The 21,922-nt window shown below is 43.1% G+C and overlaps 1 protein-coding gene and 1 long non-coding RNA gene across 2 annotated transcripts in view; one reads left to right on the plus strand and one right to left on the minus strand.

Moving 5' to 3' along the window:
* Nucleotides 1–8,117, plus strand: part of LOC116422838 — a 49,295-nt gene extending 41,178 nt beyond the window's left edge. The window contains exon 3 of the long non-coding RNA XR_004233372.1: nt 7,226–8,117. This is a non-coding gene — a long non-coding RNA (uncharacterized LOC116422838). The remainder of the gene's footprint in view (nt 1–7,225) is intronic.
* Nucleotides 8,118–18,095: 9,978 nt separating this feature from the next.
* The window catches only part of IGSF21 (immunoglobin superfamily member 21), a 383,587-nt gene continuing 379,760 nt past the window's right edge, over nt 18,096–21,922 (minus strand). Inside the window, exons 6-8 of the mRNA XM_031961546.1 lie at nt 20,648–20,779; nt 20,273–20,465; nt 18,096–18,454 (exon numbers count right to left, since the gene is read on the minus strand). Coding sequence (XP_031817406.1) covers nt 18,378–18,454; nt 20,273–20,465; nt 20,648–20,779 — 402 coding nt within the window. The 3' untranslated portion in view covers nt 18,096–18,377. The remainder of the gene's footprint in view (nt 18,455–20,272; nt 20,466–20,647; nt 20,780–21,922) is intronic.

A 21,922-nucleotide genomic window follows, 5' to 3' on the forward strand; every position in this document is an offset into this window, starting at 1 on the left:
CAGATGAAGAAATAAAAGCTACCTATTAGTATATGAATAAATGCTCTAAATCACTTTTGATAAGAAAAATATAACATCAAAACCACTCTGAGATACCATGTCAAACTTATCAGATTGACTAATATGAGAAAAAAAGAAAATGATAAATGTTGGAGAGGATGTGGGAAAATTGGGATACTCAAGCACTGTTGGTGGAGTTGTGAACTGATTCAACCATTTGGGAGAGCAATTTGGAACTATGCCAAAAAGGCAATTAAAATGTCCATACCTTTTGATCTAACAATACTACTATTAGATCTGTATCTCAAAGAGATCATAAAAAGGGGAAAGGACCTCCATATATAAAAATATTTATGGCAGCTGTTTTTGTCATAGTAGAAAACTGGAAATTGAGGGGATGCCCACAAACTGGGGAATGGTTGAACAAGTTGTGGTATATGAATGCAATGTATTGTTGTAAGAAAAATGATGCAATGCTATTATTGTCTAAGAAATGATGAACAGGGGCAGCTAGGTGGAACAGTGGATAGAGCACCAGCCCTGAAGTCAGGAGGACCTGGGTTCCAATCTGGCTTCAGATACTTAACACTTCCTGGCTGCGTGACCCTAGGCAAGTCACTTAATTGCCTTAGCAAAAAAAGAAAAAAAAAAGACTTAAGAAAAAGAAATGATGAACAGGCAAATTTCAGAAAACCTGGAGAGATTTCGATGAACTGATGCTAAGTGAAGTAAGCGGAAGAACATTGTACACAATATCAGTAACATCGCATGATGATCAGCTTTTCTCAGCAACACAATGACCCAAGGTGAAGGATTCACAAAGGAAAATGCTGTCCACATCCAGATAAAGAACTGATGGACTCTGAATGTAGATCAAAGCATACTTTCCCACTTATTTCATTCTTTTTTGGTATTTTTTCTTTTGATCTATTTCTTCTTTCACAAGTGTAACTAATATGGAATATGTTTTACATGATAGCACATGTCTAACCTATATTAAATTGCCTACCATTTTTAGGAAGTGGGGAGGGGAGAAAGAGAGGGAGAAAAATGTGGAACTAAAAATCTTGTAAAAATGAATGCTGGAAATTGTCTTGACATGTAATTGAATAAATGTATAAAATACCATTTAAAAAAAAGAAATGAAATCTATTGGAGGGAAACGTGCTGCCAAGATTTTTTCCTATCATTTAGCTGATTCTTTTCTAATTTTAGTTACAATTTGGAACTCTGCCCAATGAACTATAAAACTGTGCATACCCTGTGCCCTAGCAGTGCCTTTCAAAATGCCTGGGTCATAAAGGAGGGAATTATAAAGGAGAGAAAAGGACTCACATGTGCAAAAATGTTTGTAGTCACTCTTTTTGTGGTGGCAAAGAATTGGAAACTGAGCAGATGTCCATCAGTTGGGGAATGGCTGAACAAATTCTGGTACATGAAGGTAATGGTATATTTTATCGTTCTATAAAAAATGAACAAGCTGATTTTAAAAAGGCATGGAAAGATTCATATAAACTAATGCTGAGTGAAACAAGCAAAACCAAGAACACACCGTACACAGTAACAAGAAAAATGTGTGATGATCAACTATGAAAGGCTTGGCTCTTCTCAGTGGTTCAATGATTCAATGCAATCCCAATCGACTTTGGACAGAAAATTCCATCTGCATCCAGAAAAGGAAGTAGGGAAATTAAATGTAAATCAGCACATGCTCTTTTCACTTCTTTTTTTTCTGTTTTTTTTTCCTCCTGTGGTTTTTCCCTTTTTTGATTTTTCTCTCCCAACATGATTCATAAAACAATGTGTTTTAATAAAATAAAATAATTTTAGCTACAATGAGTTTGTGGGAGAGAAAGACTTTAATTTTATGTAGTCATGATGGTATATCTTGCCTTATGTTATCCTTTATTTGGTCATGAACTCTTTCCCTTTCCATGAATCTGATGGATGTTTTCTTTCTTACCCCTCTAATTTGTTTAAGACATTACCCTGTTTGAATCATGTACTCATTTAACCTTATCTCAGTTTACCTTGTGAGATGCTGACTTCTATCTAGTTTCTACCAATCTGATTTCCAATTTTTTCAACAGTGTTTTGGTCAAATACTGCTTTTTACTCCAATAGATGAGATCTTTGAGGTTATCAAATCCTAGATTACTGTGTTCTTTCACTTCTGTATAGTATGTACCTCATCTGTTCCATTGATGGATCTAGTTTTTAACCGGCAACAAAGTGTTTTGATGATTTCTGCTTTGTGGAACAGTTTTAGATCTGTTACTTTAGATGTTACTGAGAAAGATACTGGGAATCCCTCTACCCCCACCCCACCCCCAAGAAAATTTTACAGTCTAAATGCTTGAAATTTCTTTGACTTTTTGCTCTGAGAAGTTCAAACCACTTTCTTTTGTATGCTCCATAATAAATTCTCAGTTTGTCCAGGGGGTAAGTGGTGAAGAGATCCTATTGTCTTCAATTTTCCCAATAAGGTGAGGGAGAGACTCAAGTTTATATATAAAATTCATGCCAAAGGCTTATATGACTCTGTGACTCTAGGGCCCAGGCTCTTGGATGCTGTCTGTCTAAACTGCATCCCCCTCTCTCATCAGAGTGCCACAGAAGGTTCCCAGATAGAATAGCTAAGGATTCCTGAAGAGGAAGGGCCTTGGGGGGAACAGAACCTCACAGCTGGACTCCAGGCCTCTGGTTCACTGAGGCTCCCAGGATAAACCCTATTTCCTCTTCCTTTGAAGGAAAGACCAGGGGGTGCTTACTCAGGATGGCCAAAGGCAGGCTGTTTTTCATTACTGTCCTGCCCCTCTGTGGGCCAGGCAGACCTTGCTAGTCCCAAGAGAGTGGAAGAGGAATTTATTTGTCCTAGCTACTGGATTAAACCCAAGAGCCCCATCTCACCTGAGAAAATTGAAAATGTCAGAGCTGGGTGGGGGGAAATGTTCATTTCTTAACTGCTTTCAATAACAGAAGGAGGAAGACAAGGTCTTTAATGAAGTTTTTATTTTCCTGGAGCAAGTACATTGGAGGTCAACTGACCTTTCTCAAAATTTTTCCCTTTGTTTTTTCTCTTTTCCTTCAGAAAGTCTTTGCTATGAGCCAGAGGAGAGTTTGGGGAAAACCTCCTCACAGGAAACTAGACCTCCTGGGTCCCTTTCCCTTCTCTGCTCCTCTGCTTGCTTTACCAATCAGGAAAATCCAAGTCTCAAAACTCACTTCCTTGTGGAAACCTTCTTGGACCGAGAGAAGGATTTCTAAGACTCTTCCTTCTCCCTTCAGTTTGGCCATGGAATTCCTGTGGCTACTTCCCAGAGCCCCCTTCTTTATACTAGCTCTATTTTACTCAGCTCCTTTCCCCCCTCTCCTTCCTTGAGATGCCGTATAGACACCTGTCAGAGGGCCTGAGGGAAGAGCACTTGGAAAGAGCTAACTAACAAACTCTTGTCATTTAACAAGCATATATGAAGGGGCACTGGAGATGTATGAGAGGCAAGAACACAGTTCCTGCCCACAGAGAGCTTATGCTCTCAGTGGGGAGGCCACATTGAATGGTCTGTACATACAGTATAATGCAAAGGTAATCTAAGGGACTAGTAGTTTGTGCTGTGGGGAAAGGATGCCTGTAGAAGATAGGGTTTGAACTATCTTGAACCGTGTCACTGAAGGCTTGGAGACCATTCTGGACAAGGGGGACAATGAGCAAATGCATAGTTGGGAGGTGGTGAAGGAGGGACAGCTAGGAGCCCAGGGTTACTGGACCATAGAGTTGGGTGGAAGAGAGTAACATGTAAAATTGGAAAAGTAGATTTGGTACTGGCTGAGAAATACAGTAGTGGATCAGTGGAATAGGTTAGGTTCACAGGATAAAATAGTCAATGACTATAGTAATCTAGTGTTTGACAAGCCCAAAAGCCCAGCTTTTGGGAAAAGAACTCACTATTTGACAAAAACTAATTCTGGAAATTAGTACGGCAGAAACTAGGCATTGGCCCACACTAACACTATATACCAAAATAAGGCTGAAATGGGGTCATGATCTAGATATAAAGAGTGATACTATAAGCTAATTAGAAGAACAAAGGATAGTTTACTTCTCAGATCTGTGGAGGAGGAAGTAATTTGCAACCAAAGAAGTACTGGAGATCATTATTGATCACAAAATAGATAATTTTAATTATATTAAGTTAAAAAGGTTTTGTACAAACAAAACTGATGCTGACAAAATTAGAAGAGAGGCAATAAACTTGCAAAACATTTTACGTTCAAAGGTTCTGATAAAGCCTTCATTTAAAGCCCTCATTTCTAAAATATATAAAGAACTGACTCAAATTTACAAGCATTCAAACCATTGTCCAGTTGATAAATGGTCAGAGAATATGAACAATTTTCTTCTTTCTTTATTTCTTCTGAGTAATTGGGGTTAAGTGACTTGCCCAGGGACCTACAGCTAGGAAGTGTTAAGTGTCTGAGGTCACATTTGAACTCAGGTCCTTCTGACTTCACAGCCGGTGCTCTGTCCACTGTGCCACCTAGCTGCCCCTGAACAGATAATTTTGAGATGAAGAAATTGTAACTATTTCTACTCATATGAAAGAATGTTCCAAATCACTATTGATCAGAGAAATGTAAATTAAGATGACTCTGAGATACCCACCTCTCATATTGGCTAAGATGACAGGAAAAAATAATGATGAATGTTGGAGGGGATATGGGAAAACTGGGACACTGATGCATTGTTGGTAGAACTGTTAACAGATGCAGCCATTCTGGAGAATGATTTGGAACTATGCTGAAAAAGTTATCAAACTGTGCATACCCTTTGACCCAGCAGTGTTTCTACTGGGCTTATATCCTAAAGAGATCATAAAGAAGGGAAAGGGACCTGTATGTGCACGAATGTTTGTGGCAGCCGTCTTTGTAGTGTCTAGAAACTGGAAACTGAGTGGATGCCCATCAATTGGAGAATGGCTGAATAAATAATGGTATATGAATGTTATGGAATATTATTGTTCTATAACTAATTACCAACAGAATGATTTCAAAGAGGCCTGGAGAGACTTACATGGACTGATGCTGAGTGAAATGAGCAGGACCAGGAGATCATTGTACACAGCAACAAGACTATATGATGATCAATTCTGATGGACATGGTTCTTTTCAACAATCAGATGATTTAGACCCGGTCCAATGATCTTGTGATGAAGAGAATCAGCTATACCCAGAGAGAGGACCATGGGACCTGAATGTGGACCACAACATAACATTTTCACTCTTTTTGTTGTCCTTTACTTGCATTTTGCTTTGCTTCTCTTTCTTTTTTTACTGGTTTGATTTGATTTTTCTTGTGTGACATGATAATTGTATAAATGCATATGCATATATTGGATTTAACATATATTTCTTCATGTTTAACATATATTGGACAACTTGCCATCTAGGGGAGGGGGAATTGGAACACAGATTTTGCAAGGGCTAATGTTGAAGAATTGTCCACGCGTATGTTTTGAAAAATTAAAACAAAAACTTTAATTAAAAAAAAAAAGATTGGAAAGGTAGAAAAAGGCCAAACCTGGGTTCCAGGAAAATCCACTCTGGCAGCTGAATGGAGGATGGATTGAAGTGGAGAGAGACTTGAGGCAGGTAAATAGTCCAGGTGTGAGGTGATGAGAGTCCACACCTCGGTGGTGACAGTGTCAGAGGAAAGAAGGAGGTATATGGGAAAGTTTGTAAGAGAAGGCTTGGCAATATATCAGATGTCAGGTGGGTGTGAGAGTAGAGCTGAAGACACCAATGGGTGACTGGGAAGATAGGGTAACTTCAGTGTTAGGCAGAGGGAGAATCTTGTGGGGATGAAGATATATATTTATCTATCCATATCTATCTCTATCTATCATCTATCTATCTATCTATCTATCTAATCATCTATCTATCCATCTATCTATTTACAGCATCTATCTACCTATCTATATCATCTATCTACATCATCTATCTATTGATCTATTTATATCATCTGTCTAATCATCTATCTATCATTTATCGATCTATCTATATCATCTATCTATCCATCTATCTCTATCATCCCTCTATCTATCTATCTATTATCTATCTATCTATCTATCTATCTAGGGAGGGAGTTCTGGTTTGGATATTATGTTTGAGATACCCAGCAGGTAGTTGGTGATTCAAGACTAAAGCTCAGAAGAGAAGTTAGGGCTAAATATATAGATCTGGGACCCACCTTCCTAGAAATGATAATTAAACCCATGAGAGCTAATGAGATGACCAAAACAGAACACTTTATCTTTCACTTTAATAGCACCTATCTCACAGGATTGTGGTGATGAAGAAGTGATAACATTTGTACAGCACTTAGCATAGTGTCTGGCACATAGTAAGTGACATATATATATATATATATATATATATATATATACATATATATATATATATATGCTAGTGATGATGATGATGGTGATGATTCTTTCCCTTTCATGTCCCTGTTTGCATGCTGTCTCCCCCCTTAGATCGTAAGCTTCTTGAAGTCAGGAACTATTTTTTGCCTCATTTTGTTCCTTCAGCACTTAGCATGGTGCTTGGCCCTTAATAAATTACATTACAAAATGATGACCCCCTAAGGTTTCGGCTCTTTGATCTATGACCCTTTTTCTTTGAGCCTATAACATTCCAAACCTTCCAAGATTGTTGTGAAAACCCTTAGTTATTGGAAAAAAGCCAGTGGATTATTAATCATTTACAGCTGGGGTTAAAATTTTCACAGGAACTTGCCCTCATTTCTTGTGAAAGTATTTGTCACTTTCCTTAGGAAGCTTGGGATAGTCTGGTATTCCTGGCCTCCCTTTTTCTGCCCTGCACCCTTATTTCTTCCCTTACTCTCCCTCCTTATGACAACAAAGAAACTCAACCCCAGAAGCACCAGACTCGGATTCCAGCTTTGCCACTGGCTTTTTGTGTGACTTTAATAATTCCTTTCCCCTCCTTGCGCATCACTTTCTTCCCCTGTAAAGCAATAGTGTCTTTAAGATCAGAATTAGCCGAATTTGTCTGTTTTAAAGATGAACCAACAGAAGACCAGAGAGGGAAGCACAGGTACCCAAGTGACAGAAACAAGAGTCCTTTGAGTCCAGAGGAATTGTCCCAGGAAGACTTTTTACTACTTCCTGCTAACTCTCATTTTCTGCCTCTTCTTCCTCCTCAGAAATGGCTCAGCCCACTGGGAGTTCTTTCCTTGGACCTCCGGCACCGTCAGCCCCACATTTCCAGCAATCCCGTCAGGCCGAGCAGGGGACGCAGTGATTCTCCTGTGGCTGTCTTCTTCTCCTTGGGAAAGCCCCACACCATTTACTGCAGTTCACCCACTTGCCGCTGAGATATTAATGTACTTCAGGGGTCAGTGGAGCTCAACTACCAAAGCTGTTAATAGGCCAAAGCAATTCCAATTTCATGCCTACATGGGCTTTCCTCCATTAAGGGAAGAAGAGAGAAGAAATCACATTTTATTTCTTTTGTGAAGTAGGCTGGCTTCTGGAGGCCGCAGCAGTCCTGTCACCGGGCAGCAGAGGGGGCCCACAGCTCGCAGAAGGAGCCCCAACCTGATGCTGGGGAAGGAGGAAGTAGGAGGCACGGGGAGGGTTGCCCTGTGGAGTTGTCACAGAATCCTAGAGCCTCTAAGTTGGCAAGGTCCTTGAAGGACATCCTCATTCAGAGGACCTGAATTTAAGTGTCAGCTCCGCTCTTTACCAGGGTGAACATAAATATGTCACTTTATTTCTTTAAGCCTTCATTTTCCATCTGTAAAATGGGTTTAGGTGATTTTTATGGTCTTTTCCAATTCTAAATCTCAATCAAGCAGCAACATGGTATAAAAAGAAAAACTTGACTTCCAGTCCTGCTTCTGATTTCCTACTGGCTAAGTGACATTGGGCAACTAATTTACCCTCACGGTGGCCCAAGCAACTTTCTAGGACAATATGTTGCAGTGCAGTCCATCTGAGAAAGTCCCCTCTCTGGGGAAGTATAATGACAATTAAAATCACAAAGCCAACTCAATACATATTGGGTCTGATACATCCTGTGGGAACAGGGTTGAGTCACAGTGTGAAATTGTAGTCCATTGACTTTAGACCCAGAGTTCAAATCCTATCTCTGATGCTTAAAAATTTGGGTGAATTTGGGCAAGATATGTTAAAATATGGGTAAGGTATTGGATTACTTGCTATCTAGGGAAGCAAGGAGGGAGAAAAATTTGGAACACAAGGTTTTGCAAAGGTGAATGTTGAAAACTATCTTTGCATCTATTTTGAAGATAAAAAGCTATTATTATAAAAAAATAAAAAAGAATTTGGGCAAGACTCTTTGTCTCTTTGGTCCTCAGTTTCCTCATCTGGAACATGAAGAGGTTGGCCTCTGAACTTTATTCCAGATCTAGATCTATGATCCGGAGTCACTAAACCTCTCTGGGCCTTAGTTTTCTCATCTATAACATAAGGATAATACTTGCACTTTCTGAATGGGAGAAATCTTCTTTATAGCCATTTATGAGAAATCATCATTATCACTGGTAGCTACCATTTATACAGGTCCTCAAGGTTTTCACTGAACTTGGTTAAAAAGTTCCTCCTGACATCCGTCCTAAATTTGTATTTCTATATCTTCTACCCACTGTTCCTAGCTCTGCTCTGGGGCCAAGCAGAAGTCAGACTCTTTTTCTACTTGTCAGCCTTTCAAATATTTAAAGACAGTTCTCACTTCTTCCTTCTTACCCTCAAGTCTCTTCTTCATCCCAGAATGCTTTAATTCTTTCATTCATTTTCATGCAGGTCTCAAGGCCCTTCATTATCATGGTCATCCTTCTCTGGGGGCTCTCTAGCTTCTTTGTGACCTTCCACACATGCTACCCAGAACTGAACAGCATATTCCAGGTGGATCCAAGTGCAGCAGAGGACAATGGATTTCATGCTGATGTTCAGTTTTTCATTCCTGCTGAGTCATATAAAAGAACTTTTAGGCTTTCTAGTGACCTCAAATCTAACTTGATCCATAAATTAAAAATGTCATTTCTGTATAAGGATACAGTCAAACGGCTCATCACGGTTGATTGGACCATGACCTAGAAACTGCATTATACAGCTCGTCTGGACAGACCGGTCATCTGGTAAGAGAGTCGATTGGTTGGGCTGCTGGAAACCATGAGTGAGGATTATGGGGACCATAAGACCTTGTAGTTCATCTAAGCTGACCCTTTCATTTTACAGAGAAGGAAACTAAAGTTCTGAGAGGAGATCAATCTTGTTCAAGGATATGTAGACAGTAAGTGGCTGGACTGGGACTCATTACCAGGAATTTTAATTTAAAATCCGATCACTAAATCATAGATATAAAATTGGGAGACACCTTAGAATATGTCTAATCCAACTTTCTCATTTTATAGTTGGAGAAACTGAGGTAAAGAGAAATTTGCCCAAAGATAGTAAGTGGCAGAAATGAGATTTAAAATATGGTCATCTCATGTCACTTCCACTAAATTACATTTCCTCTCAAATGAATAAACACACACTTATTAAATGCCTATTATGTTCTGGACCATACCCAATAGCATTGACATACAGAGATAAAAGAGACAGTTCTTTCCTTTAGTCAGTTGACAAACAAGCATTAATTAACTGCTTACTGTGTGCCAGGTACTGTGCAAAACACTGAACATATAAAGAATGACAAATACTCTTCCTACCTTTACATCTGAATAGAGGAGACAATACATAAGTAACCAGGTAGCCACACTACAGAGCAAATAGAAGGTGATCTAAAAAAGAAGGGGCCGGGCAGCTGGGAAGATTGGAGAGGATTTCCTGCCCTTTGCTACACTGGCACATGTGAATGGTCAAATTGTGGACCTGTACAGGTTACCTTGTTCCTAGGTAACCCAGATGATCTGGGGTTTACCTAGAGGGGTGGAATAGAGAAGGTCTCAAAGCAATGGGTGCTAAGGGAGAGCAGGTGGAATCCCTGGTTCCTGATGCTGCCAGAGTGGCTGGTGCTTCCTGACCCAGATGGGATATACCTATCTCAGCCTGGGAAGGGAGGATCTGACGCATGTATTCACTGCCTGAATGAGGCATAAGCATTTGTATTTTGTTTTCTTTCTCATTTATTTTCCTTTTTGATCTGATTTTTCTTGTGCAGTGTGATATTTGTGGAAATAGATATGGAAGAATTGCACGTGTTTAACATATATTGAATCACTTGACATCTAGGGGAAGGGTGAGGGGAAGGGAGGGAAAAATGAGAACACAAGGTTTTGTAAGGGTGCATGTTGAAAATTATCCGTGAATATATTTTTAAAATAAAAAGCTGTAATTAAAAAAACCCAGAAAACCTTATAAGCATTGACTTTTAGAGTAGGGAGTCCACAATAGCCCCTTCCTGTCTTTTAGACTTAATTCTTCCTCCCACCCTCAAGAAACGCCAGCAGCATCCACAGCCATGGGAAGAGACTAGACTCCAAATGCAGAAGGCCTGAGATCAATCCCCCCATTTTCCACTTAGAAACCATGCAACTTTGGACTGTCATGACCTTTCTAGGCTTCGACTTTCTTTTTAAAAAATGTTTTATTGACATCTTTTTGTTTTTACATCACCTTCATTTCCAAATATATCCCTCCCCCTCCCCTACTGAACAAGACATTCCTTGTAACAATGAATAAAAAATGGAGGGGTGGGGAAGCAGTTCAGCAAAACTAACAAATCAACAAATCAACCAAATCTGGCAGTGCATGCAGTATAACCCACCCATTGTCCCCCACCTTTGTTAAAAAAGAAATGGAGGCTGTACCTTTCTCATCCCTTCTCTCAGGGCCAACATGGCCAACATTGTTCTTTTCATGTACATTGCTATAGTTGTTGTGTAGACTATTTCTAATTCTTCCACATCTTTCCATGTTTCTCTGAATTTTTCACGGTATTTCTTACAGTGCGATGATATTTTATTGAATTTCCAGACCACAACTTGGTTGGCCATTCCCTATTGGAGGGATATCTACTTTGTTCCCTGTTCTTGGCTACCACAGAAAGCCATTTCTTTAAATATTGTGGCACACGTGGGGGGTCTTTCTGTTTTCGATTTCTTTGGGGTGTATACCCAATTGTAGGGTCTCTGGGTCCAAGTATATCTACTTTAAAGTTCCTCTTTTAGCCTAATTCCAAACTGCCTTCCAAAGTGATTGGACCATTTAAATGTTCTTGTATGTAAAATGAAGTAGATGGGCTGAATGAGCTCTAAAATCCCAGACTCCATGACCTTGGCGAGTTTCAGTTTCCTCATCTGTAAAATGGGGATCCTAATGCTTCCATACTTACCTGTGGGCTTGTTAAAGAGGGTGCTTTTGCAAATCTTAAACTGCAAAAGTGAGAGCCGTTTGTTATTCTTTTCATTTTTATCCAGCCTCCCCGGGTCTCACCGGTCTCATGTCCCTCTCCTCCCCAGCTTGGTCTCTTTATTGGAATCAGGGCCCTTCTCTATGGGGTTTCTTGTACAAACTCTTCCCACTAGTCTCCATGCCTTGGTTCCCCATGGTCTTTTCCTCCTCCCCTTTTGGAGCAAAGTGAAACTCCCCTTTGAAAAGGAGGCTTCCGTGTCTGCTGTTTCTTTCCTTCTGTGTGGACTTTGTGTCAGTCAGTCAGGGAGTATTTATTAAGCACTTACTGTGTGCCAGGCACTGGGCTGAGTGCCCAGGCAGCGAAGAACGACAAAAACAACTGTCTCTGCCCTCTGAGGAGCTCACATTCTAGTGGGGGAGGAACCGCGGCAATAGCCAGGTCCGGAAGGGTCTATACCACAGTAAGGGAGGTGTTCCATGAGGGGAAGGCACTAGAGTTGGTGGGGGCCTAGAAAAAGGGGATAAAACTTGTCTTTAGGAAGCCGAGGGAATGGGGAAGGAAGGGGAGAGGAAAGGGAAATGGGGAGGGGAGGGAAAGGGGAGGGAAAGGAAATGGGGAGGGAGGGCCCGAGATGAGGAGGGGAGAATAGTCTAGTCATGAGAGACAGCCGGTATAAAGGCGTAGAGGTAGGAGACAAAGGGTCAAGGGTGAGGAAGAGAAAGGAGTGGGCGTTGCAGAAACGTAAAAAAGAACGGAAAGGGGGAAGCTTTGAAAGGAAAGGGTCACATTTTTTAAACTACGAACCATTCCCGGGACCAACTAGGTTAAATGGTGGGACAGGGAAAATCCTTTGCACGTGGGAGACCCAGGCCCAAAAAAGGAAGGGCAAAGGCCTAGTCAAGGGGGACCCGCCCTCAAAATTCTTCCCTTCATATTGCGATCGGAAACACGAAAAAATCTGGGATTAAAACGGCGGAGGGGCTCAACCCTGGGCGCACAGGGGAAAAGGGACTCCCCGCTGTACCGGACAAAAAGATGGCACAGGGCGGGGAATCTTCCCCCCCCGCCCCCTCCTCTGCCCCCAGGGCACCCCAACAAACCCTTTCACACAAGCTTATTGGAATCTTCATTATAATAACGCACCCGTAAAGCGCGCCATTACCCCATTTCAAAAAAAGAAACACTCCCCAAAACCCCTCCCAAAACAACGAACTCAACACTCACCAAATCGCCGCCGCCCAAAACCTCAACCCACCCCGCCGCCCCAACCTCACAAAGTTTGGGGAAAAATCCAAAGTAAATCCCCCGCCCCCGGGTCCCAAAAATCCCGGGCCCCCCCTCCCCTCCAAAAACCCGCCCCCCCCAGCCCTCCCGGGCCTAAAACCCCCCCCCGCCAATCCCCCCCGTCCCAAAACCCGGGCCCAAAGCCCGTTCCAAAAACCGCCCAAAAACCCCGGGCAGCAAATCCCCGCCTCCCGGGCTTAAAAACCCCCCCCTTATCCAACCCGAAAACGCAAAATCCCCGTCCAAAACCCCTCCAGCCCCCCACCCAAGTCCCCCCCCCCGCAAATCCGGCCCCTCCCGAAAAGCAAATCGGCCCCCCCCGAAAACTCCCCCGCCGGCAACCCAAATTTCGGGCCCCCCCCAAACCCCCCGGCCGGAAAAAAAACCCGCCCCGGGCCCGGAAAACCCCCATTTTTAAAACGGGGCCCCCGCAAAACCCCCCGAAAACCCAAAAAAAAACGACCAACCAAAAAAAATTTTTTCAAAACCAAAACCAAACCCAAAAAAAAAACCCCAAAAAAAAACCCCCTCCGCCCCCAACCAAAACCCAAACCCTTGAAAAACACCCCACCCAACCCCCACCCCTCCAAAACCTCGAACACCGCAAACCCCCCATCCACCCCCGGGGGCCCCCCCACGCACCCCTTTCTTTCCCCTCCCCCCTCCCTTCTTCCCTTTCTCCCCCTCCCCATCTCTCCCCCCTTCCTTCTCTTTTCCCTCCTTCCCCTCTCTTCCCTTTTTCCCTTCCTTTTCCTTTCCCTCTCTCCCCCTCCCTTCTTTATCTTCCTTTCTCCCTTCCCTCTCCCCCATCTCTCTCCCTCTGTCTCCCTCTCCCTCCTTCTCTTCTCTCTTACCTCTTTCTCTTTCCCTTCTTTTCCCTCTCTCACTTCCTTCTCTTTGTCTTCCTTTCTCCCTTTCCCTATTCCTCCATCTACTTCCCCATTTCCCCCTTTCTCCTCCTCCCTCCTCCCCTTTTTTCTCCCTTCCCTTTTCTCTTCCATCCCTCTTTTCCCTCTCTTACCCTGTCTCCCTCTTTGTCTTTTCTCTTTCTCTCTTCTCTTTTCCTTTTCTTTTCTCCATCCCTTTCTCCACTCTCTTTCCCTCCTCTCCACTTCTCCTCCTCTAAGTCCATATCCCTTATTATCTTTCTCCCCTCTCTCCTCCTTCCCTCTTCTTTCCTCCTTTTCTCCTCTCATCTTTTCTCTTTCTTTTCTTCTTCTCTTTCCTCCTTCCCTCTTTCCTTTTATCTCCCTCCATCTCTCTCCCTTTCATTCCCTTTCTATCTTCTTCCCTTTCTCTCTATTCCTCTTTCTCTTTTTCATTCTCTGTGTCTCTGTCTTTCAGTCTCTCTCCCCATTCACTGGAAAGAGCACATCCCTGAAGTCGGAGGACCTCTGTTCAGATCCCACTTTTGACATTACAAATTATGTGACCTTGGGCAACACCTCTGAGCCTCAGTTTCCTTATCTGTCAAATGAGGGATTGGGACTAACCGGCCTCCCTACGACTAAAGATCAAAGATCCTATGATTTTAAATCTAACACACTTTCCTTCACATTCTACATCATTTAATTTCATTTAATTTCCAGTCAAACAAATAGAGTTGGGACAGTGTGTTTTTCTGAACTGTTTAGTCTTTCCTCCCCTCCTTCAGTGTGGATAATTGGGGCAGGTCTGTATATAAAGAGCTATCAAGAGTCACCTCATTCAATGTGTGAAACAACCTAGAAGGAATTAAAGACATTTGATTAAAATTTAATTAGGGATGGCATTCGAGGCTGTTTGATTTGCTCTTGGACTCAGGCTATAAAAAGAAAAAAAAAATTTCCCCCTAGAGAGCACCTTTCATCTGCACTCTCCAAACACCTCATTTCACTAGAAGTGGAGATGAGAGGAAACAGGACAGGAGCATGAGAAGGCGCTTAGCCTCCTGCTGCATACAAACCTAGTTGATTCAAAGGATAGATCTCAAACTCATCTGTCCCATACTCTTCAGTAGCTCCCTATTGCTTTCTGAGGAAGGTGAAAATTTTTTTGCATGTTCAAAAGCCATACAACTTTCTGACACCAAACCACTTTCCCTTCCTTCCCTTGTTTCCCTCCCTTCCTCTCTCTCTTTCTCTCTCCCCTTCCCTCCCTTCATTTCATCCTTCCAATATCATATAGCTAGTAAGTATCTGAGGTTGGATCTGAACTCAGGACCTCTTGACTGCAGGGCTGGGGTTCTATCCACTGTGCCACACAGTTGTTCCCCAAACTACTTTTCCATATTTAGCTACATCCTTCAGTGTTGTAGTCAAACTCTCCTCCCAAACATGCCCTGTGGTCTCTCTCCAGGTCTTTGTTTCTCATTCGGTTCTCCCTCTTTACCTTTGTAATTGTATTGTCTAACTTGCCCAAGGTCACACAGGGGCTAAACAATAGAACCTGTCTCTACCTGAGTCTGTAATTGCAGTCATATACATATATAAGCAGTGGTGTGGGTGCAGGACTTAAACCTTAAACTTGTGACGCCTTTTTGCCCAAGAATTTTTTACATAGCTCCAGGTACATAGGTATGTAAAATAGATATGCAAATTAAATATTTGCTGTTAATAAGGCATAGTTTCATGACCCTCACATTCAGTTACAAGACCTCATATGGGGTTGTGGCCCACATAGTGAATAGTGGATAGTCAGGACTTTACTTGGAGTCAGTAAGACCTGAAATGGAATCTCCGGTCAGATATTCTTTGGGTGTGTGAATCCCTTAATCTCTTTTAATTTCAGTTTTCCCACCTGCAAAATAGGGACAATATCTTCTGCAGGGGTCCTCAAACTTTTTAAATAGGGGGCCAGTTCGCTGTCCCTCAGACTGTTGGAGGGCCGGACTATAGTAAAAACAAAAACTTTGTTTTGTGGGCCTTTAAATAAAGAAACTTCATAGCCCTGGATGAAGGGGATAATAGTCCTCAGCTGTCGTATCTGGCCCGCGGGCTGTAGTTTGAGGACCCCTGTATCTAAGGTGTTTGGAGAATCAGTGGAGTTAATAAATGAAAGGGACTTTGCAAACTCTATGTAAATGAACTACTGTTGTTATTAGTCTATGTATTCATCTCCCTGTGCTTCGTGGCCCACCTCTTGGGACAGTTTTTCCAGGCTCTCTATCAGAGTTTTCCTCTCTCTGGGACTGTGCAAAAGAGTGATGGATTGGGAAACAGAAAGTCTATGTTTAACCTTGGGTTTTGCTGCTTGGGTTTTACTCGTGTGAGCCTGGGGATGTGAGCCTCCAAAGTGGAAATGGTGGATGAGATGCTTTCCAAATTCCCTTCAGGCTCTTTCTCTATGTGTGTTTGGATAAGTTTTGGTCTTTCTCTCTGTGTTTAGTGCCCAGCAGGGCCTGGGGAGCTGGAGAAGCAGCCAGATGAATGTGCCAGCTCCCAAAAACAAAAGGGACCCTGGCAATCCTTGGGGGTAAATGCCTCCAGTGCTTTTTTATTGCTTATATCATTATAATTAATTAATAATTACTATAAATATTAGCTATATTGCTTATGGTTGTTATTTCTGTGTCATTACAAATAAGTTGGTAGCTGTGTGGGCAGTTGAGATATGGTGGAAATAGTCCCCGGGGTGGAGTCAGGAGACAAAAATTTGAGTCCTGGGTTTGATACTAAGAAGCAGTGTGAAAATGATTCATTACTTTGGCCTGGATACAAAGAAGCAGAGGGGAAATAAGTTATTTCTCCTTTCTGGAGCTCAGTCTTATCATCTGTCAAATGTGAATGGAGAATTATACTAAATGATTTATTCAACTAAAATTCCATGTTTTAACATTTTATATTTGAAGGTCCTTCCAAGTTCTGACCTGGGTTCTAAGGGCCCTCCCATCTCTGACCTCCTGGGTTCTAAGGGCCCTCCCAGCTCTGACTTCCTGGGTTCTAAGAGCCCTCCCAGCCCTGACTTCCTGGGTTCTAAGAGCCCTCCCAGCCCTGACATCCTGAGTTCTAAGGGCCCTCCCAGCTCTGACATTCTCTGTTCTAAGGCCCCTCCCAGCTCTGATCTCCTAGGTTCCAAGAGCCCTCCCAGCTCTGACATCCTGGGTTCTAAGGGCCCTTTCAATCTTGACATCCTATGTTTTAATGTACCTCCCAGATCTGAGGCTCTGTGTCCTAATATTCCTTCCAATTCTATTATTTTGCATTTTAGGAGCCCTCCCAACTTTGCTATTCTATGTTCTAAGTTGTCAATTAATCATTCTCTATCATTCTATGTTCTAAGATGCTCCTCAGTTTTGACATTCTGCACTCTAATTTCCCTTCTAGTCCTGCCTTTCTACCTTCTTATATTCTATATTTAAGTTCCCTCACAGTGGAGCTGGTCTATGTCCTGACGACCTTTCAAGCTCTGACTTTCTGCTCCAACCTTCTCTGTTCTGAGATCCTTTCCAACTCCTACATCCTCTGTGAGACTCTGAAGAGAGGCTCCAGTGTAATCTAGTTGCCAGCTGCTTGGAGCTTCTGCTCCCCCAGGCTCTCAGGGGTTTTCTCCTGAGCCTGCTGTTCGGGACTGGCCCACCCTCTCTGAGAGTGCCCGGGACTACGGGTATGGACTCCATGGTCAGAGGGCCTAGCTCAGGGGGAGCATCTTTCCCACACAAAGCCGCAGCTGGGAGCCACGTGAGTCAGGACGGCTGTTTGTGGAGACGCCCAGGTGCCAGTTCCCAGCGCTCTGGGAGACTGTTTGGGTGGGACTCGCCCCCTGCGTGAACAATGACTCAGGGCACCAGCAGCAGGTGCGCCCAACCTGCCTGTCTAGCCAGAGAGAGAGGCCGCACTGGGTCCTAATGCTATCCTTCCCGAGCTGCTCTAGGTGGTGGAACGAGGGACAAAAGGAGCCAGGCAGAAGCTGTGTTCTAATGGCTGAGCCTCTGGTCATCTTCTGCAGGGCAGTCCCAGGAGGGAGGGGAGATGGGACTGACCCCAGGGGGATTTCTCCTGGCCCCACGTGGCAGAAGCAGGATCAGTGGGGACAAGTTCAGCTGCATGTGGAGGAAATGCTGGAAGGACTTGAGGTGACCAGAGAGCAGAAGGGGCTGCTTGGGCAGGGTTGTGGACCCTCCTCCCAGGAGGACTTCCCAGCAGCTGGCCCAGGGAGTCCTCCAGGGGACTCATGTTCAGTTGAGTTGGGCTACTTGGCTGCCATGATCTCTTCTACCTCCAGTCATAGGATTGGAAGAGGCTTTGGGGGCCTTCTATCCAGCCTCCTCCTTTTGAGTGATGTGCAGAAATTGCTCCAGTGCATATTGCTATGGTGCTTTAAGGTTTGATCCTTCTATCAGCTCTAGGAAATAGGGGCTACTATCATCCCTCTCTCCCTCTTACAGATGGGGAAACTGAGGCAAACAGAAAACTGCTAATAGGTGTCTGAGATAGGATTTGAACTCGGGTCTTCCTGGCCCTCAAGACCAAGTACTCTGTTTTTTGGATATCTGTATCTGTTGATTGAGGACTTTGGACATGGGGAGGGGGAAATCATCTCTCTGCAAACCTCATATCTTAACTATTGTAACTTTCAGACTTTTGTTTGAAATGGAGTTAAGTAGAGAAACCACCCCACCCTGGTGAGAAATAGGGCTGGGTTTTGGGAGCCAGGGGAGCAGATATGGCCACTTCCTTCCAAGGATCCATCACCTATCCAGGACATCCAACTCAGTTTCCAGTTGGAAGGCCTAGAAGGAGAAACTTACCATTGGAGTCCTCTGTTCCTCTGGGAATATTTGGATTTTCTGCAGGGAACAAAAAAAGAAGAGCATTAAGGGTCTGAGCAAAGTTCTGTGGCATAGGATGAAGACTGAAAGGTGGAAATTTGGAGTCAGAGATTCAGAGGTTGTATTGTAGCATGTACCCTGGCTTGGTAGACGTCCCACCTTGGACATGTACTTCCTTATACTTCTTGGGGCCTCAGTTTTCTCATTGGTAAATGAGGGAGGTTGTAATAAATAATCTTGAAGGTCTCTTCTGGTACTAAATCTGTGATTCTTTCATCTTGCTCTATCACACTGACTTTGGTGAGAGCTAAAGTGAATGCTCAAAGGCCATTCTCTCAGGAGGTTGAATGAGAATTTGAAAGGTATTTGGCATAGTGCCTGCCATAAATGCTTGTATCCTTCCTACAATACTCCCTTCAAATTATCCAACTTCAAAGTCCTGTGCAAATGAAAGATTGTTATTTTCACTATCTTCCTATAATAATGACAATAATAATAGTAATAACTAACATTTTAATAAATCTCTAAAGTTTGCAAACATTTTATTATTTTATCTTCATAACACTCCTGGGAGGTAGATGTTATTTTTATCCCTATTTTATAGATGAGCAAACTGAGACAAACAGAGCTTGAATCACTCAGAGAAACCTCACTACATCAACCCAATTGTGGAGTGGGTTTTCTTAATTCTCTAAGAACAATAGGAATGATCTCACAACCTCCCTCTGTTCTGGCATTCGCTCCCCTTGTTGTTGGACAATTCTTTTTTGTGTCTAATCCAATTTGTTCATCCAGTAACTCATCAAGGTTATTTCTTGGGGTTTAGTACCTTCCAAATTCAAATTTGTGATTTCCCTATGGGGCAGAAGAACTCGATGCCTTCTGATTACCACCTAGGACTGGTTTGAGATGTAGATACAGCCACAGCGGTCTTTTAATGCCTAGGTAAAGAAAGGGATCCCTCTCCTATGATCTTCATGGAGTCAGACAAGATGTTCTAGTTCAATATTTTGCAGTTGAGAGAGAGGAAATTACTTATCTAAAGCTGCACTAGTAAATAATAGACAACATTTAAACCCGGGTCTTCTGCCTACAAATATAATAACCTCCTCTTCACATCCTACATTCCCTGCCCCAGTTGGCCTTCAGACCAAAGACCACCCTTCCTCAAACATTACCCAGGGGTCCGTCCTTTTAGATTAAGGTCTAGAACTGGAAGAAGCCAGATGTAGAGCTGGAAGTGGCTTTAGAATTTGTCTAGCTCAATACCTCATCTTACAAATAGGGAAACTGAGGCCCAGAGAGGCTAAGTTAAAGATAAGGTTGTATTTTACAATTTACAAGGTGAACCTTAGAAATCCAAGATTATACTGCTAATAAGTCATAGGGTCAGGATTCAAATCTAGGGCCCTTTCTGCTCTATTCCTTCAAGGCCAGTAGATTGGGCAGGTAAGAGTATGGTGGGTAAGTGCTGAAGTCAGGAAAACCTGAATTCAAATCTTGCCTCAGACAGCAATAGGATAACCCTTGAATCAAAACCACTCAGTTGCCATATGTTTCAGTTTCCTCATTTGTAAAATAGGGAATAATCATCTATTATTCTCTTATAGGTCATTATATATTTATATATAATTGTGATTATTACCTTAATCCAGTGTTATTGTGAAGATCATATGTGTGTAAAGTGTTTTGTAAAATTTAAACAATATAAACTCTAGCTATTATCATTATTATCACTAGTTACTATTAGCATCACGATTAGTTAATGGATGGTGGCCCCAGACTGGCCCCTTCCGTGGCTCCCCCATTTTCCTCCCCAGCCCCTGGGCTCCCTACCGAACACAATGAGGCGGGTGTGCGTGTCGGTGGAGCCCAGGGGGTTCTGGGCTGTGCATCGGTACATGGAGCCGTTGAGCTCGGCAGGCACCCTCTCCAGCACCAGCTCCTTCCCATCGTGCTCCGTGCTGCCGTCCAGGAGGCGGCTCCCTACTCGGGTCCATGTGAACAGGGGCTCAGGGAAGACTTCGTTCTGTGGAGCCAAGAGATCAGACGGGGCGACATGCGTCAGGACTCTGGTGGGGGCTGCCTGGACCCTGGTCCCACCGCCCCCTTTACTGTATGGGATGTGGAATGGCAAGAGGAGCCCTTTTCTCCCCCTTCCCCCCTTCCCTTCTGCCTAAGCTACCTGGAGGCCTGAAAAGGGCTCCTGACCTGAAAGCCGTGGACCAAGATCCTCACGGTATCTCCCACACGGGCCCTGGTGGGAGTCATCATGATTTTCGGGCCTTTGGGGGCAACTGTGAAAAGAAAAAAGAGAACAGAGATTTGCCTGCTGTCCCTGAGCTAGGACAGGGAGAGAACCAGAGTCAGAATCTTCTCCTTGACCTGGCTGTCTTCTTCACACCTTCTTTTGTCATCCTTTGTCTATTTATCACTAATTTATCACCATTTATCCCTGCCTGAGGTCATCGAACATTAGAGCCAGAAGGAGCCTTAGAATGTGCAGTGTCAGAAGTCATATATTACTTAGCCTCTGCGGGCCTCAGTCTCCCCATTTGTAAAATGAGGTCTTGAGCTAGGAGAGACTCTAGAATATAAATGTGAGACTGGGGGGTGGCGGGCTCAAACCTAGACTCTCAGAGCCGAAGGATTTGCCAATTGTGTTCATTTTCTCTCCCTACAATAGAAAGTAAGCTCCCTGAGAGCAGGGGCAATTTCTTTTAATAATTCTTTTAATTCATTTTAATTTAATTTTAATTAAAATTCTTTTAATAACTGTTCCAAAGTGTGTCTTAGCTGGCTCGTGTAGGTTCCTGAGAGCCGATTGCCAAATTTTCACTGACCATTTACACCACAGAAATTGGCAAGGGCTGTATATCAGGGGACCTTGATTTCTTGTTCATTGATTATCTAGACTTAAGAAAGTGATGGAGAGAAAGTTAAAATGCCCCGTGAAACTCGACAAATATGTCTTAAGTACTTTTTGGAAGAGCTGGTTGTTAAACATTTACTAGCACACCCCTGATCCCAGCACTTGGTGTATATTTGTTGCATGTTGTCTCCCATATCAGATTGTTAGCTGCCTTTTGTGTCTTTGTGCCCAGTGCTTAGCACAGTGCCTGGAACAAGGGAAGGATTTCATCAATGAAAAGACACGTGAATGAATGAGTGAATAGACTTGGAATGTTGGTGCTAGGAGCTCAAAGATTATCCCTTCTGGCTTTTTCATTTTTCAGATGAAGGAAATAAGGCAATTCGCCCACGATCCCAGAGCTAATTCAGAGCAGGGACGAGGAGGCAGACTTTATGGAGACTCTGCTTTCCATTCCCCCCTCGACTTGGGGACAACTGGCAAAGGGCACTAAGTGCCAGTTAAAAAAGGGATGGGAAGCCACTGGGGGTGTTTGCAAGGCAATGATGTGATTGGACTGCACAAAAGAGCGATTTTGACTTGTCAAATGTGCGAGGTAGTCTGGGGAGGGACGG

The sequence above is a fragment of the Sarcophilus harrisii genome, chromosome 3 (genome assembly GCF_902635505.1).
Source record: "Sarcophilus harrisii chromosome 3, mSarHar1.11, whole genome shotgun sequence".
NCBI lineage: Eukaryota > Metazoa > Chordata > Mammalia > Dasyuromorphia > Dasyuridae > Sarcophilus > Sarcophilus harrisii.